We start from the raw sequence: 19,022 nt of genomic DNA on the forward strand, positions 1-19,022 counted from the left end.
GTGTTTTTTGAGGCCAGTAACTGTGAAAAATAAGTATTTTGGAAGAACCCAGTCATTGTTCTTCCACTTCTCTGGATGTTTGTGCAGAATGCTTAGCTGTTTCAAAACATCTCACACTAAAACTTGCTGTTGACAGTTTGACTAGGGGGAGGAATTCTTTGTGGACAATGCCTTCGATGTCAAAAATAAATAAATAAATAAATAAATTACAACAACATTGATTTGATATTTCTGCGATATTGATGCACTTTTTTTGATGCAGATTCTTTGCTTCTTAAAATCTGCCATTTCAGTTCGGAAAGAAAATCACCAAACCACTAAAACACAATGTCACAAAAATGCACATAACCTAAGGATGCTGCCTATCAACTTACCAGATGTTTGCATACTGATTCACAAAGGGCACTTCTTGTCCCTTATAGCAGCAGATGCCATATTGCAACCAGTTGAAGGGCACTATTCAAATTCTCCAAACTTTTGGATAGCACCTTGTATATGGTCCCATAGTTATGTTAGCAATGTGTTGTAAAAGGTAAGTCCTGCCTCAGAAATTTATTCACATTTTATAATAAGGTGACAGAAAACTTAATAAAGAAAATGGCTACACTGCAATACTATTGGATTTTGCAAAGGCATTTAATGAATACTGCATGGAAAACTATTATACAGTTTGGAGCAAATGGGAATGGAGACTGGTGGCATGGATGAGGGTGGTTGATAGACAGACATCAGAGGGTAGTATATGGTGGAGTGGAATCAAGGCAAATGAGGGTGCCTAGTGGAGTGCCCCAGGGCTCTGTACTAGAACCACTACCTATTCTTTAATTTGTATATTAATGATATAGCAGAAGATTTGAAGGGGACCATTCATTTGTTTGCTGATGATACAAAACTAGGGAGGGCAATAGTTGATAAAGGTGATGTAGATATCTTAGAAGATGATTTAAATAAATTGGCAGTGTGGGCAAAGGACAGTGGTTATTAATTCAATGTCGTAAAATGTAAGGTAATGACCACTTTGAGATGAAAAGATTATACACTTCACATGATATTGATGGTACTAGTTTACAGGAAATTGATGAGGTTAGGGATCTAGGGGAGTTTGATGGCAGATAGAGTTTTGAAATTCAGAGGACATATTTCAAGAGTTGCCAAAATAGCTCAGAGGATTACTTTGATGCTGAAGAGTACAGATAGGGATGTATTATCTCTCTTCACATGTTGACTACTGCACAGATTTGGTAACCTGCATTTTTTGGGAGGTGGTGAAGACGATTCAGAGATGAGTGACCAAGCTGGTGATAAGTCTGGAATGTTTCCTATGAGGATAGACTGAGGGTGTGTAGATTGCAGAGTTTAGCAGAGACTGTAGATTACAGAGACTAACATAGTAAATAAATCAAAACTGGAATATGAGAAAGATTAGCACTGCAAACCAAGGACAATCTTTAAAAAAATCTTTCATTATGTGAGCAGTATGAGGTGAAATGATTGCAGAAGAATGGTATTGTTAGATGAAAAAGGAGGTTGAGTGACCAATGGAGATAACATAGCAGAGATGTTTAATAATCACTTTACTGGGCTAAGTAGGTTTTACCCTGAAAAAGTAGGTTTTATTATTAACAGGATAGGGAGGGTTGAAGGCTTAGAAGTGCATGAGGAGAATATGCTCCAAATACTAACTACTCTGGATGTCAATAAGGAAGAGGGACTGGATGAGATATCACCGTATGTTTTAAGAGAAAGTGCTAAGAACTGACAGCTCCATCGACTTGCTTTCAGTAAGAGTCTGGCTGTAGGAAATGCCCAAGAAGTGGAAGGAGGGGGAAAGTAATGTTATTGCACAAGGATGGTAGCAGAATGGAAATTTCAACTATAAATCAGTTTATATTTCTTTGGTAGTCGTTAAGATTTTGCAGAAATTAGCAAGAGACTATATACAGCACCAGACAGATGAGAGCAATGTTATCTATAATGGTCAGCATGGATTTGTTAAGGGGGGACACTCTTGTTTTAGTAATCTAATTGTCTTTTATAATAAAGTAACAAGAGCATTTGATGAGGGAAAAGCATATGCTGCCATTTTTTGGATTTTACAAAGGCTTCTGATATGGTGTCACATGATAGCTGATATTTAAGTTACAACTTATTGATTTAGATATTAAGTTAGTGAACTGGATTAGAGACTGGCTGTCTAATAGATTATTATTATTATAAGAGAGTCAGGGACTCATTGAAAGAGGCCACATACTACACACACCAGCTGTCATACCTGTTCTTGAATTCATTCACGTTACTTACACGCACAATCAATGGTAATCCATTCCAATCACTCACCATTCTATGAGAGAAAAATCTAGTCCTCACCTCCCTTCTTGATAGAATTCATTCTATCAACTTCCTTTCCTCACCCACCATAAAATGAAAAATTCCATTTACTAAAATTTTGTATAACCCTTTCAGAAGTTTGCAAATCTCAATCATATCACTCTTCTTTCTCCTGTTTGCTAGTGTCAGCAGCCAAATTCTCAGTCTGTCTTCATAATCAGTATTCCACAATCCTGATATTATTTTTGACACACCCTACTTTGGACTCTCTCTCTCCACTGTATCTTTCCGCAGAAACCAGGAGACCATCCCTGCACTCAATAGCCCAAGTGAGGTCTTATCAAGGCCTTGTAAAGAGGCAAAATGATATCCTTATCTCTGCATGTCAAAGTTCATTCAGCATTGCAATTATTCTCTGAATTGTATTTGCAATCTCAGCCAAATGATCCTTGAACTTCAACTATCTACTAATACTCCAAGATTCCTAGCTTGATTAGTTTTTTTCTAGCATAATCCCACCAATATAATACAACACTGGATATCTAATCATGCCAAAGTGCATGACTTCACATTTACTGATAATGCACTGAAATTCATTTTCCTGTGCTCACACTTCCAGCTTATTCAAATCATTCTACAAGTACTGTATATTAGCAGCATTCCTTATTACCCTACTTATCTTTACATCATCAACCAATAGCTGTATGTTGCCTCCCAATTCATTAATGTGCAGATTGAATAACAGTGGACCAAGAACTGGTCCTTGAGGCACACCACTGGTTACTTTAAACTTTGCAGATTCACATCCACTTTTTGATGACTGTCAATCAGCCATCCTCTTATCCACATTAATATTTTATAATCCAAACCAATATTCTCCAACTTATGCAATAGTCTTCCATGCTGTATTCTGTGAAAAGCCTTAGCAAAATCCAAAAGTATCATGGTGTATCCATTCCCTGTCTAGTTCAATGGTAACATTATTATAAAATGTGAACAAGTTGCTAAATCATGACCTTCCCTTAGTACTGTTCATTGCAAAATAGAGATTCTCTTTCAACCCATTCCCGAATGTGAGCCCTAACCAACTTTTGCAGAATCTTCACTACCACTCCTGAGATACTGATTGGTCACTAGTTGGATACATTGGCCTTTGCCCCACTTTCATGCAGTGGAATTATCATACATTCTTTCCACTCCTGTACAATCTTCTGTGGTCTGAGACTCAAATTATACAGCCTTAGTTAAAGGAATAGTTCAACTGAACACTCTTTTAGCATCCGTGCTGATATCCTGTCGGTCCCTATTGCTGAATTTTTATTCAGTTTGTACAACAGCTCTAGTACCTCCTCCTCCTGAAGAGGTAGCAGTGAACTCAATGTTGCATACCTGATAGCTTGATAGCAAAATGAGCACTCATTAGTTGAACAACCTCTTCTGCATGTGCCACCCTCACACCATCTGCATTTAGTAGAGTTATTCTTTCATATTCATTCTTCCTTTTACTTGCAGCATATCAATAGAATTCCTTCAGGTTATCTTTAGCTTCCGGAGCCAGTTTCTTTTCATGCTCAGGCTTTCCGTGTTGCAATGCTTCTGGCTTACTGCTATTTTAATTTTCTTATAATTTTCATAACTTACATTATTCTTATGCATGCAGTATTCTTTCCACATCATCCTTTTCTTATGAATCTCTTGTTTGATAAGATAACACACCCATTTCACTCCTACTCTATTTATTCTTAAAACTCTCAGGACACATTCTGACATTGCATCATTTAAGTATTTTTTAAATGCTTCCCATACACTCTCAACAATCTGATATGATTGAGACATTTAAACTTTTGAAAGTAGTGATAGGATTGACACTACTTTTTATATTGTAGAACAAGGAGAAAGAGGACAAGGTGCTAGGCAGGCAGGATTGTTGAATCACGGAATGCATTGCCCAATAAAGTGGTGAGAGCATAAATGATGAAATGAATGTAAGAAATGGTATTATACTTTGTGTTGTCTGTCATGGGCCTCTCGCAATGAGGCTTGTGATCGCATGGAGGTCCTTAGCAATAATAATAATATCCATATACTATAATAAATAGATGGTGAGTTGTTGTGTAGTGGAGTAATGCACCCTCCCATGCTGAGTTCAAGGACTCCTTGGAGGTGTCACATAATAATGATAACAATAATAATTATTTCTCACTTCACAAAATGACTGGAAGCAAAGTGCTGATTAAATAGGAAAAAAAGCAATCATTTTGACCCACATGCCAATCAGTGTACATCTAATTTTGACAATATACAAATTGGTATACAAATAATTTACAACTGAAATTTTTTTTAAAAATTCTACTTGCACACAACCTTTATAAAAAGCTTTCTCTCACGTTCATAAAGATACTCGAAATCCTACAAGTAATTAACTAAAAAATTTATATGCTGTAAGCTGAACCTTCACACATGCTGTCTGTTACATCTTTTTAGTTCTTTTATCTATCACATCAACATCAACATCATAATAATTCAGGTAAACTTTTCCTCACATGAGAAAAATTTCATATATGTTCAAGGACTGAACAGATATGAAAATGCACAGATATGAAAATCAATTAAGTTAATATACCTTTCAATTACAAGTTATTTATTACCTCTCTGCCTCTGCTTTTGAGAGTTTAAGCGTGTCTTTATGTTAAGATACTATTTTCTCATGTTGTGTCTGAAACAAATGGCCGACTTATAGTGGCCCAGTTATTTCCAACACAACAACCCCCCCCCCCTTAGTTAAAAATTATTCTTTAATGGAGTTACAGAAAATTTTTGATTCACACTTTACCCCCCCTTTTTCTAATACGATTGTTGTTAACAACATCCTCTTCTTTCTCTGGGGAAGGGCTGTCCTCCTTGCCTACTGGTTATCACTTGCTGCTCCTTCACAGGCACTGCCCAGTTCTTCTCCTGTGATAAGCTTGTCATGTGTCTCCCTGACCCTAGGAATGTCTCTTGTATTCGGTATTCCATCCTTGTGCGATGAGACGTCTTTCCTTTTTCTTGTTAGTTCACCATTCTCTTCACATTGAGGATTGTTGTACAAAGGATTGTTGTCGTCTCTCCCTTCTCGACCTTCAGTGTTCTGATTAACATTGTTAGAATCCTTTCTTTGAAGGAACTTGATCTCTCTTTTGGGATAGTCGCACGAGAATCCATTCTTCCTCGGAAAATTCTCCCCCAAGATTAGCCCTATGTGGGAGAGCAAGTTCTTGGGTAGAACCAAGAAATTGTGCTATGCATACACTCCAAACTCAGGCAGTCCCACCTTCAGTCTCACCACTTTAGTGGCATGTGTTGGGAAGGGGAATATCCCTAAGATCCCAATTGATCTCTTCAAATGTTTGATTCTATTCTTCACACAAAACTCAAGTTCCTTGATATGTCTCTCAGATATAATAGAGGCTTGGGTATTGGTGTCAATAAGTGCTTCAATATTTCTTCTGGAGATTTTTCCTCTCACCACCATTCCGGGGAAACTTACATTGCCCTGTCCCCCCTTTTTACTGAGTAATCTGGCACAAGTGAGCGATGTTGTCTCTGGTCTATATCTTGTTCTAGTGTTTCTCTGTGCTACAAAACAGTCACGAGCAATATGTAACTTGCTACACTTAAAGCACCTGGGAATTTCTCTGCGGTGACTTTTCCCCACCCTCACCGTCTGAGGACAAAGGGGTTTCCATTTTATAGCCTGCAGACATTTCTTGCAGCTTCCTCATCATGTGATCCATCCTCTCTAGCATATGTTGCTGTAGTCTTTCAACTTCGTTGTTGACAATATTCTTTATTCTATCTTCTTTCAAAGAGGGGAGCATTTCATTCTTAGATGGATCAATCATTAGCTGGTTGATCACGCCATCAAGACGTTCTATGAGTGGTTTTTGTAGTTTCTCCACCTCTTGCCTGACTATGGATCGAACTTCATTGAAGTCACAAGCAGCTATTGCAACACTATAAACTGACTCAGACTTCTTTTCTTCAGAACTTCTCAGCACCTTCTGCTGTGTCTCCTTGTTTTCTCTTCCTTCACAGGGTTTAAATTGCTGTCAGTGTCCTTGTTTTCTTTGATAATATTGATGGGACTGGCAGTGATTCCAGGATAAATGTCTCCCAACATCTGTTCTCTCTCAAGCACAGCATCATAGCATTCCTTCAAATTTGATATTCCCTTCCCAAATGCAGTCTCCCTTAGCTCCTGCCTCAGACCAACTCTAAAATGCTGGAATATAGCCCATTCCAGATGTCATTTTTCCTCGTCAGGCACACATAATGTGTTAGCAAAAGTGAGCAGCCTATTGTGAAAGTCAGAGACACTTTCTTTTTCCTTCTGGGTTATTCTCTGGAGCTTCCATAGGTTAGGCCCAACGTTTTTTGTCTTAGAAAACTGGGAGGTTAGGATTTGTCTAAACCTCTGGTAGGCCAAGTTTTCTTCAATAGGGGTGAGGAGTAGAGAAAGCTCTTTGCTCTTCCAACCAGTTTACTGCATAGCAGTATGAGTAACTGGAAGTCACTCCATCACCCTACCTTTCTAAGTTCCTCTATATAATTGAAGAAAGCTCTCACGTCTTCGATATCTTCACCTGAGAATTGAGGGAAAATTTGATATGGATTTATACTTTTAAGAAACTCAGGATCATTTAATTCAGGGGATGTTGGTAAAGACATACTTACTCTTTCAAGTTACACTTTGTTACAGGATGAGTTATGAACCCTTTTTCTCTCTATGATTTTTCAATATCTTAATTAAGTTCTGTGTGTGAGACTGAAACCAACTTATTGTGCTTGTATTGCTTGCTTTATATTTTTCTTTTTCAAGCATATCCTGTCGACTGCGCCATTGTTATGTCTTCACCTTCTCTAGTTTTCCTTTCTTTTCTTTCCTTCTATCTTTAGTTTTATATCTTAAGGTTACTTGTACCAGAAGTTAGCTTCCGACAAATTTATTTATTTTAGATCGACTGCGCCAGCCGGTAACTAGTTTCTGATACTTATGCTTACTCTACTATCTCGACAATATTATTTAACATTGGGAACACGTGGTGTGCAGTCACGGCTCCCCTTTTTATCTTACATCAAATGTCCCCCCCCCCCCCCACTTACACAGGTTCGAACTTTTATAAGTGGTAAGTCAAACAACAGAACGTACAAACTTTGATTTAAAATAATGCATTTTAATACAACTAAAAATCATATACACGAAATCATTTAATAATAATTTAAAAGGAATAAGTTCATGCACAAATGCTTACGCAACTGCAATAAGCTCACTCAGTCCCTCTCACATACTTCTTAATATGCAGGCCAATACAATTATATTCCATTAGCATCAGTTAATCAACCTTATTTCCGTGGTTGGGGTTAAGATTAAATGATACTCCAGTTGTTATGCAAGCTTTGGCAATACAAAGTTAATTAAATTACACATGATATGTTCACTAAATTTTATCAATTACTATTTTTGTTAAAAACAACTCCTTGCTATAAATCTTATAGCAAGGAGTTGTTTATTACAAATTACAACAGGAAGGTCCTGTTGTAATTTGTAATTTGTAATGATAGGACATTCAGTCCAAAAATGGATCTTCTAGTTGGGTCGAGGAGGGCTATGCTTAAAGTTCTCCTCCTTTTTGCTCTCTCTGGTTTTACAGCACTTGATATATATATATATATATATATAGGGTAAAAGATATGTACCTTACTGGCTATTTTCCTCAGCGAAATGGTTCCTTTGTTTTAGATCTGGTCCTTCCTCAGTCATGGCAAGATTTCCTTGTTGCTCCGCTGGCTATCTCCATTCATTTTTTTTTGAAGTGTGGCTCCTTTGCTATTGTCACATTGGCGGCAAACTCACCAATGGCCCTGTTGTTCAGTTGGACGTCCTGTACACATTGGGTCCCACAGCAACGTGGAAAGTTGCTGGACACAAGTGACAAGCTTCCTCAGCCCTCATGGCCTTCGAACTGGAACACAGAAAAATGCAGAACCAAGAGAGGGTTTGATGTGCATGTCGCTCCTTATATCTTAACGGCGAGTGCCCTCACTCTCTGTCTACGTCACTCACTCAGCCATCTTTGATTCGTCAGATAACGATGAGGTCATATCCTTTTCTCAGCGGTTTTCTCGATGGAACTGTTACTGCAGGGTTTACTGGATTACTTTTCGGGTTTTCTGCTGTGTCATGGACTATTGCGTAATGATCAGACCTTCTGCTGATTGGTTAACATAATTTTCCCCTTATTGGGTATGATTCTAAAACAGTATTTGGATTACACTACAAGAATATTATCAATTAAGTTAATATACCTTTCAATTACAAGTTATTTCTTACCTCTCTACCTCTGCTCTTGAGATTTAAGCATGTCTTTATGTTAAGATACTATTTTCTCATGTTGTGTCTGAAACAAATGGCTGACTTATAGTGGATCAGTTATTTCCGTCACAACACTAGTTTGGGTCTCCCGCGATGAGTCTACTGACTCCATGGAGATACCCGTAATAATAATAATAATAACAATAATAATAATAATAACTTCCAAGGATGCCCTTTCGTTTTTTCCCCACCTTCCATAAATTGAAAAATTTCATGAATTTAAATCCTGTATAACTCTTAGAATTTTGTAGGTCTCAATCATATTATTATTATTATTATTATTATTATTATTATTATTATTCAGGCCTCCGTGGAGTCAAAATACTCATCGTGGGAGGTCCTTCCTAAGAACATAAAGTCTGTCAAGACTCATCAAGGGGAGGTTCCCCCCCCCCCTAAGAAACACAAAAGTCTATCATACCACTCCTCAAACTCACTGACCGTTCTCGCCCTCACCACTCTATCAGGTAATGCATTCCATGGCTCAATCACCCTCCATGCAAAGAAACCACTCCTCACCCTCTTGCTCACAGTTTCCTTTCGTAACTTCCAGGGATGGCCTCTTGTCTTCCCCTCTTTCTCCTGTTTGCTGGTGTCTGCAGTCTACAAATGCTCAGTCTGTCTTCATAATCAGTATTCCACAATCCTGATATCATTTTTAACAGTCTCCTTTGTACTCTCTCCAATATATCAGAATCACAATGGAAACCAGGAGACCAGACCTCTACACAATAAGGATGATATTTTGCCTCTTTACAAGGTCTTGATAAGACCTGACTTGGACTATCACTTGAACGTTAACTTGAACTGTGAATGTTCATTTCAGCATTGCAATTATCTTTTGAGTTGTATTTGCAATCTTTGTCACATGACCCATGAACTTCAACTTCCTATCTATTAACACTCCAAGATACCTAGCTCATCAGTTTCTTCTAGCCTAATCCCACCAATATAATACAAAATTAGATATTTAATCACACTGAAGTGAATGCCTTTAGATTTACTCACATTGAAATGACACCCATTTTCCCATACCCACAATTCCAGCCTATTCAATTCATTCTGCAAGTACTGCATATCAGCAGCATTCCTGATTACCATACCAATTTTTGCATCATCAGCCAATAGCTGTATGTCACTTGTCAAATCATTCCGAATACCATTAATGTACAGATTGAATAACAGTGGACCAAGCACTGATCTTTGTGGTACATCACTAGTTACCTTAAATCTTGCAGACTCATATCCCCTGTATATCATTTTTGATGTCTGTCAGTCAGCATCCTTTCATCCATTCTGTACACAGCATGAGAAAGGTGGATGCTCCAAGAGGAGGTGAGAGCATGTGTAGGCAGGAAAGGAATGGGATGACCAGGGATCAAGAGGAAACAGTTGCAGTTGAAAAGGGTTCTAAAATGAAGAAGCATAAAGGGAAATGGCCCCAGTCTAGCATGGAGAGATCACATCAAGTGAGTGGTATCAGTGGAACTAGCTGTAGATCCAGAAATGAGCTGTTCTGTTTGTATACCAATGCTAGAAGTATAAGAAACAAGACAGATGAAATGGTTGCACTAATTGCGTCTGTTCACCCAAAGATTGTCGGAATAAGTGAGACATGGTTGGAAGAGGATGACATCCTGACAGGAATAGAGTTGGAAAGGTATGATGTGTTTCATGAGGATAGAAGGGGTAAAAAGGAGGGGGGGGGGGTACTATTCATGATAGAGAAAGAGTTATGTCCATACAAAGTAGAGATGCAAGACTGAAATAGTGCCAGTGGTTTTGAGGCAGTGTGGTGTGAGATAGAGGTGAATGGAATCAAATACTTCGTGGGATGTTGGTATCGACCAGGTAATATGGATGGTAGTATAGTGAAATGTATAATCAAATTAGCCAAGCAAGTAAGAAAAGAGTGATCATTATGAGTGATTTTAATTATGGCAATATAGACTGGAATGATGAGATAGCAACTGGAAGTAAAGAAAATGAGTTTCTTGAGTTTTTGAGGGATAACTACCTCAGACAGTATGTAACAGAGGGCACACAAGGATTAAGGGTCTTGGATGTGGTCATCTCATCAGAGGATGTAATTATAAATGAGGTGTCAACTCATCCACCAATTGGTGAGAGTGACCATGAGATGATTACCTGGATGGTTGCCAGCAGTGCGAGGACCCCCCTGTGAGAAAAGGGTATATGTGGAACTACAAGGGGGGTGATTATGAAGAGCTCAAGAGACAGCTTGCGGGTGTAGCATGGAATGAGGAGTTAGCTGGAAAAGAGATCAATGCAGCTTGGGGGATTTTCAAAAACTATCTAGTAGATGCAATGTCTAAATGTATTCCAAGGGTGAGAAGGTTAAATAATGTAGGTGTGAGATGGATGAATAAAGAGATTAAGCATGCGATACAGAGAAAAAGGGCATTGTGGAGGCAGCATAAGAGAAGTGGAAATAACCAATTTCATGAGGTCTACAAAGACCTGGCAAAGAGGGTGACTTGGTTCGTGAGAGTAGCTAAAGAGAGGTATGAACTGCAATTACCTAATGAATCCAAAAAGAATCCTAGGGAGTTCTTTCGATATATAGCCAGCAAAAGAAAGAATGATTATGGAAGAATGACATTGATTGGAGAAAATGCTACAAAGACAGCTGTACCAGAATGTGTGGTGGAGATACTTAATGAGCAGTTCATAAAGATCTCTCAATCTTGTGAATGTGACTTCATGGAGAGATTGAGAGCAGTTGTTGATGGGGAGGAGAGACTGACTGTAAGTGAGCAAGAGGTGTTTGGAGAGTTGAGTAAACTAGATGTAAATAAGGCTGTGGGACTTGATAATATATCACCGTGTATTCTAAAGGAAAGTGCCAGAGAGTTGACACCTGCCTTGACATATTTTTTAATACGAGTCTTGCACTTGGTCAAGTTCCTAAGGAGTGGAAGGAGGGAAAGATCGTGCCACTTCATAAAGGAGGTGATCGAACTCAAGCATCAAACTATTTCATCAAGCTGTCCATCAAAGATTATACAGTGGTATAATCTTTGATGGACAGCATGGATTTGCTAAAGGGAGGTCATGTTTTAGTAATCTACTTACTTATTACAATAAAGTGACTGCTTCCTTGGACAGAGGAGAAGGATATACACAGTAATATACTTGGATTTCGCAAAAGCTTTTGACAGAGTACCTCATGATAAGTTGACAGTCAAACTAGAGCAGATGGGGTTGGATATTAGATTAGTGCATTGGATTGGAGACTGGCTATCTGATAGGTATCAACAAGTTGTGTACGGGGGTACGATATCCAGGAAAAGGAAAGTCACTAGTGGAGTGCCTCGGTGGTCTGTTTTAGGGCCATTACTATTTAACATGTATATTAATGATATTGGCAAAGATTTGGATGGAGATATTCAGTTGTTTGCAGATGATGCAAAGTTGGGATGGACCATAAAGAGTAGTGAAGATGTTGTGGCCTTGCAAGAAGACTTGAATAAATTGAGTGGTTGGGCACGGAAATGGGGATATGAGTTCAATGTTGTAAAATGTAGTGTTTTACAATTTGGAAAAACAAAGATGGGATGCAGAATTTATGCTTGGTGAAGATATATTGTTAGAGGTGAAAGAAATAAGAGATCTGGGGTTGATAGTGGAGAAGCATCTGAAATTTAGGGGACACGTAGCCAAAATTGTGAAGACAACACAAAGGCTTCTGGGAATGATGCGGAGAACATTGAGGAATGGCAGGTTTTTTTCGTGCGGAGTTGTGAATGATTGGAATGCCTTGCCTGAGAGTGTGGTGTCTGCAAGGAGTTTGAGTGTGTTTAAGGCTCGGTATGATGATGTGTGTGTGTGTGTGTGATAAAAGGACCTCCCAGATGAGTCTTTGACTCCATGAGGTCTTGGGGTAATAATAATAATTATAACCCAAACCTATCCATTTTCTCCAATTTATACAGCAGTCTGCCATGCTCTATTCTGTCAAAAGCCTTAGCAAAATCCAAAAGTATCATGATGTATCCATTCTCCTTGTCTATTTAAATGGTAACATTGTTATAGAATGTGAGCAAGTTGCTAAAACATGATCTTCCCTTAGTAAATCCATGTTGTTCATTGCAAAGTAGAGTTTCACTGTCAACCCATTTCTGAATGTGAGCCCTAAACAATTTTTCCAAAATCTTTGCCCCACTCCTGAGATACTAATTGGTCGATGGTTGGATACATTGGTCTTCGCACCACCCTTGTGCAAAGGAATTACCATACATTCCATCCATTCCTGCAGAATCTTCCCTGTTCTGAAACTCATATTAAACAGCCTGGTCAAAGGAATGACTAGTTCAGCTGAACACTCTTTTAGCACATGTGCTGATATCCCATCAGTACCTATTGCTGAATTCTTATTCAATTTGTGCAGCAGCTCTAATATCTCTTCCTCATACACCTGCATTTCTTCATCTAGTGAATAGGTAACAGTGAGCTCAATGTTGCGTACCAGGTTGAGAGCTTTTAACAAAATGGGCACTTATTAACTGAACAACCTCTTCTGCATCTGTAACCCTCATACCATATGGATTTAGAAGAGTTATTCTTTCATATTCATCCTTTCTTTTACTTGCAGCATATCGATAGAATTCTTGTGAGTTGTCTTTAGCACCAGTGCCAGTTTCTTTTCATACTCAGACTTTGCTTTCCATACAACAGTTGTGATTCTAGCCTGCTGCCTATAACGTTCATAGTGAATGTCATTCTTATGCACACAGTATTTCTTCCACATCACCCTGTTCTTATGAATCTCGGGACACATTCTAATATTGCATCGTTCAAGTGTCGTGTTTAAATGCTTCCCATGCACTGTTGATATTCTTTCCATCCAGTCACTGAACTCAGTATACTTCTCAGTTGGTCATAATTTCCTGCTTTGTAGTTCAGCATATAACCTTTTCTGAATGGAACATTCATAAACTTAGTCACTTCCCAAGTGAGTACCACATGATCACTGTCACCAACCAGAGGCAGAATAGTTTTGTCTTTAACTGAAATGCCCTCCGACATTATAAATCAAATCTAATATCTTTGCCTTTGAGTTCCTTCTGTCACATGCTGCTTGAGTATGTTGCCTCGCATCAACTCAACAAATACATTTTCATTCTTCTCATGAGATTCTACTGCTACCCAATCAATATTTGGATAATTAAAGTCTCCCATTATTATTATTCAGACCTCCATGGAGTCAAAAGACTCATCGTGGGAGGTCCTTCCTAAGAAACACAAAGTCTCTCAAGACTGATGAAGGGGAGGTTTCCCCCCCCTGAGAAACACAAAGTCTATCATACCACTCCTTAAACTCATTGACCGTTCTCGCTCTTACCACTCTATCAGGTAATGCATTCCATGGTTCAACCATCCTCCATGCAAAGAAAACTCCTCACCCTCTTGCTCACAGTTTCCTTTCGTAACTTCCAGGGATGGCCTCTTGTCATCACTCCTTCCCACTATTCAATCAAGTGAAAGAACTCCCCAGTGACAATCCTGTAACTACCTCTCAACAGTTTAAAAGTCTCAATCATATCACCTCTCCTTCTTCTATGATAACTCTTTTTGCACTCATCTTTTCTATTTGATGATGCATTCTTCATCACTAGCAACCAATCGACCAGGTCTGTAACAACACCCCACTATATAATTAGTCTTGTTAGATTCCACCTCACACCAGATGGCTTCAAACTCACTGTCACATGAAATATTGTTAGTAGTAGTAGTACTATAAGCATAGGTCTCAACTCTAACTGGATTCAAGTCATCTGATATCATTAGCAGCATGCCCCTCCTTTTCCTATCCTCTCTACCCTTCCTAAAAATAATTTACCCTCGACACTCGATACCAGTTAGTAGGTCTGATTCTGATAGCCAGGTCTCACTAATACCTACAATCTGAGGTCAGAACTTATTGACTAAGGCAACAAACTCTATCCCTTTGTTTCTGATACTCCTAGCATTTGTGTACAGACATAATAATCTACCTTTTTGTTCTTTTGTATTGTCTTGTCTGCAGTGTGCCTGACACAGTTGGTCATAAGTCACAGTTGGTCAGATCTCTATTATCCTCTAATGCCTTACACATGTAGAAATCTTTGCACACATATTCTTGTTTATTTTATTTATTTTTTCCCTTTCCTTATCCTGCTCATATCCATTAACTGTCTGAGTTGTTTTCCAGAGTGAGGTTTTCAGGAGGAAAAAACCCAGCTTGCTCATGCCAGAGATGACTAACTCATGTACTGGTCAAAGAATGGTTTAGAAAAAACTGTAGTCGGTAGAATACTCTTTCTTCAGGCAGCCTAGCACTGAGGAGAGCAGACACCACTTCTACTGAGCTACACAGGCTCTATTAATAACAATAATAATAATAATGATATTTTTTCTGTTGTAGGTAATCTCAGAAGAGATACCGTTGGAAAAACTAGATGGCAGCTGAGAGAAGCATTCAACTGATACCTGGAATCTATACAGAGTTTAACCAAGAAAGCACTTTCTCTTTGAACTCAATCCGGTTGAGTTACCAAAAAAAAAAAAAAAGAGAGAGGGAGAGAGAAAGAAATGCATAGATATTACAGAAAGCTGTTAATGAAATACTGAAATATTTCGTAAGCTTAATGATAATAAAGTCAAGCCTGCAGCTGTGACTTTCACATTTTATAGTCATTTTGTGTATTCATTACAAAGAACAAGTTAGTTCAGAGTATGAAAATATAGGATTTGGCAAGAACTTTCAGTGAAAAAAACCTAAAGCCCATAATTTTTTATATTATGTTAATAATCAACAGATAATTATGCTGCTTTTGTTATGATAACTTAAATTATTTTCTCCAAATGTTGGTATGTTTCAAAAGTGTTTTTTACCTAAAGATTCTCCATGAAAGAAAAATATTTTCAATCACATTAAGCTTTGAAAAAACAACTTATTCCTACTTTTGCTCTTCAAAATATATATAAAATTATCTTTTAATTGCATATAAAAATTACCAAGTTTAAAATTGAAAAATAAACTACAATGTACATTTTATTTATTTATTTTGTTTTATTTTATTTTATTTTTATTTTTTTGAAAGGAATAAATATTATTACTTAGTTATTCTGTTGTGCAGTTCCTTGAAATTTAGACTGTACATTAGTTTTCCTTATACTAATATGAAAACCACTGTTTGAGATAAAAGACAAATACAGTATTAAAGTAAAATTCACTTGTAATGAAATATTCTTCTTAATAATAGACTGTAGCAGCTCTTAAGATAAGTGTTGGTGGGCTATTACAACTGTCACTGGGACTAAAATTCATCAACTAAACTCCAGCTCCAAGATGAATATTATTGATGTGCCTCTCTTTTATTCCTGTCAAATTTAAAGCATTGACTTCAATTATTGAAAGACCTAGAGGAAGCAGCACCTCTGGAGTGTCGAGTATGAGGAAAGATTGAGAAGATGTAATTTGCAGAGTCTGGTGGACAGGAGGAAGAGGGGAGGTATGATAGAGACCTACAAGTTGGTAAGGGGTTGTTATTCTACAGAAAATAGTGGAAGATAGGAAGAGAACCAGATGTCATCCCTGGAAACTGTATAAAGAGGGTGTGAGTAGGGGAGTGAGAGGCAGGTTTTTTCGTGCAGAGTTGTAAATGATTGGAATACCTTGCCTGAGAGTGTGGTGTCTGCAAGGAGTTTGAATGTGTTCAAGGCATGGTATGATGAGCTGTGTGTGTGATAAAAGGACATCCCAGATGAGTCTTTGACTCCATGAGGTCTTGGGGTAATAATAATAATAATAAAACTTGCAACACATCCCAAAAGTTCCTCCCAGACACTTCTGCAGGTTACATTAATCAATCTAATTAAACTAAACTTAAGTTTTTGTGTGTGGAGGCTGGGGGGGCAGGGGATCTTTGCACCCACTACTACTAGTCTTGTTCTTCAACCAATTTCAAACAAATCAGGATAGTTACTGTTGATGTATCCTAAAGTTCTCTAAAAAATTCCCTATAGTCAGACTAAAATGTAGAAAAAGGGATTTTAGGAAGGGGCGGTCCTTCACAGACAAGTTTCATCAGTCAGAATTACTGCTGGGATATAGGTAAGCACTATTTTGCTGCTGCTAAATTCAAGAAAACATGTAAAATAAAAAAATTATAAAAATGGTGATTTTATGGTTGAGATACAATTTTGTGCAATTTGACAGCAGCAGTTTTTGCTGCTGTCAAATTTGCCACTCCTAAGCATTTCCTTAGTTGTTAGTTAGTTACGATAGCCCTAGCATCAGTGACCCATTTTTTACAAAGTTTGGAATACAATTATTTCTTATGTAGCTTGAAGTGCTCTAACACTTTCAATCCAAAAGGACTGAATGAAAGGTAGGATTTTGGGTAAGAACTTCCTCTGCAGGAAGTTCTTACCCTTCTATAGGTTGCATCATTCAATCATTTCCATCTATATTTAAAATGTCGTTGCTTCTTATGTTCTAAGGGCTCCTGAAAATTTCAGCACAATCAAATTAAAATGGAAGGCAGGGTTGTAAATGAATGAGGAGAAAATAAAATGCCATAAACACTGACAAACAACTCATTTTAAAAAAAAAAAAAGTGATCCAGTGATTTTGGTTCCAAAGTATTTTAATAATGTGATACACTTTTTTTGTCACTTATATATGGAAAATATATGACTTCTACTATAATTCAACCTTAGTATCTTCCTGAGTTTGGCTCCCACTGGAAGCTTTTCCACATTGAGTATTTTTCTGTTTGGTGATTTTCTCATGACTACAACAGCCTTAATCTCTCAGTGTTCCCTCCTTGCTTTCTCTTGGAACATCTGCCTCAGGCATGGTTAGTGTTTACTTTTTTCTTTTGTGATGGCTGTGAGGTCACAGACTAAGTACCTCTCAAGTGTTTTCAGTCTACTGGCTCCAGCCATGACACATCTTGCCATGGTTGGAGGTTACTTTTCATTGCACACTGACCAAGCAACCTGTCCAAGTCACTCTGCTTGCTTGTTTTCTATCCTGATGGGATGGGAAGGGGCTTCTTTATTTTAGTGATATCTCTTCTACTTTGCAGGCACTTTTAAGTGCAAGATTTTCTTTCCTTGTTTTTGCTGGCACTACTCTCTAGGTGGGATTCCTTCTCTTTGCCTTACTGGTTAGTCTATCAGTGTGGGATCCTTCTTTACTGGCAATGATATCTATTCAGTGTGGAATTTTCTTGCTGCAAACACTATGAGCACAGGATTTGGAGGTTTTTCATAACTTTTGCTGGTGGTGGATCATAAGATATTACCACAGGATCTCTATCACACTGAAGGCCTATTCCTCCTCTTTTTCTTATTAATGCAGAGATCAATTAAAAATGAATGCTCTACCTCCAAGGATTAAAACCTCAGGTTTGAAATTACTAGACATCATAAAGTAAGAGAAGTCTTCATAGACAGATCAAATAATATATACGTATTTACATCTTTTTCTGGTGGTCATTATTAGGTTGTCTCACTACTAGGGGACAAACTTTAAAATGAAAGATCAGTTAATTACACCCATTAAGATAAGGAGCCAAGTCTGCACAGTAAAGACAGACATTCCCAACTGAACATATCAAAACCAGACTAGATTATATATTAAATTTTTTATAAATAGGGAACAGTAAAGGATATGCATAAAGAGCAATGTCCAGAAGGAAGGAAATCAGGCAATATCCTTTTCATTGTGGAAATGAAACAGCAAGTTCCAGATGTAGCTGGCCTGGTTGGCTGAGTGGTTAGCATATCCGCTCTCCAGCCAAAGGGCTACGGGTTCAAATCCCATCATGGGCATGGATGTTTGTAATTGTCTGTGAAATTACTAGTGGTTGTGGTGATGGGCAGTAGATGTTGGTGTAAATGATGGTAGTTACGGTTCACGGTTGGTGGATTGAGAGGTGGAAAGTTGTAGAGTAGGTACCCTCCCTCAGTGAATCTTTGAACTCCTTGGAGGTGTCACATAATAATAATAATAATAGTTTTTATAGGATCAGTAAGAGTTGTAGTTAACTACCCAGGAGTCTGAAGACAATGTCTACGCCCATGATCATATGGGTGCAGATTGTCCTAAAATTAAGTGCTTCAACTGTGTAGGGATAGAGCACGCATCAGGACAGTGCCCTGCGCCCTACAAGAAATGCAGATCAAACATGCATAAAATAACACCTCTCTGCATAGGACATATGCTGAAAAGGTTGGAGACGTTATTGAACCAATTTCTAAACCT

At 38.0% G+C, this 19,022-nt stretch overlaps 1 protein-coding gene across 1 annotated transcript in view; it reads left to right on the forward strand.

Annotated features, from left to right (window-relative positions):
* Positions 1-15,429, forward strand: part of LOC150110251 (uncharacterized) — a 653,148-nt gene extending 637,719 nt beyond the window's left edge. Inside the window, exon 23 of the mRNA XM_090398596.1 lies at positions 15,171-15,429. Within this exon, the coding sequence (XP_090254722.1) occupies positions 15,171-15,215 (45 nt within the window). The 3' untranslated portion in view covers positions 15,216-15,429. The remainder of the gene's footprint in view (positions 1-15,170) is intronic.
* The last annotated feature ends 3,593 nt before the right edge of the window (positions 15,430-19,022 follow it).

The sequence above is a fragment of the Typopeltis vanoorti genome, chromosome 1 (assembly GCF_054136105.1).
Source record: "Typopeltis vanoorti isolate ZY-2024b chromosome 1, IOZ_Tvanoo_1.0, whole genome shotgun sequence".
Classification (NCBI taxonomy): domain Eukaryota; kingdom Metazoa; phylum Arthropoda; class Arachnida; order Uropygi; family Thelyphonidae; genus Typopeltis; species Typopeltis vanoorti.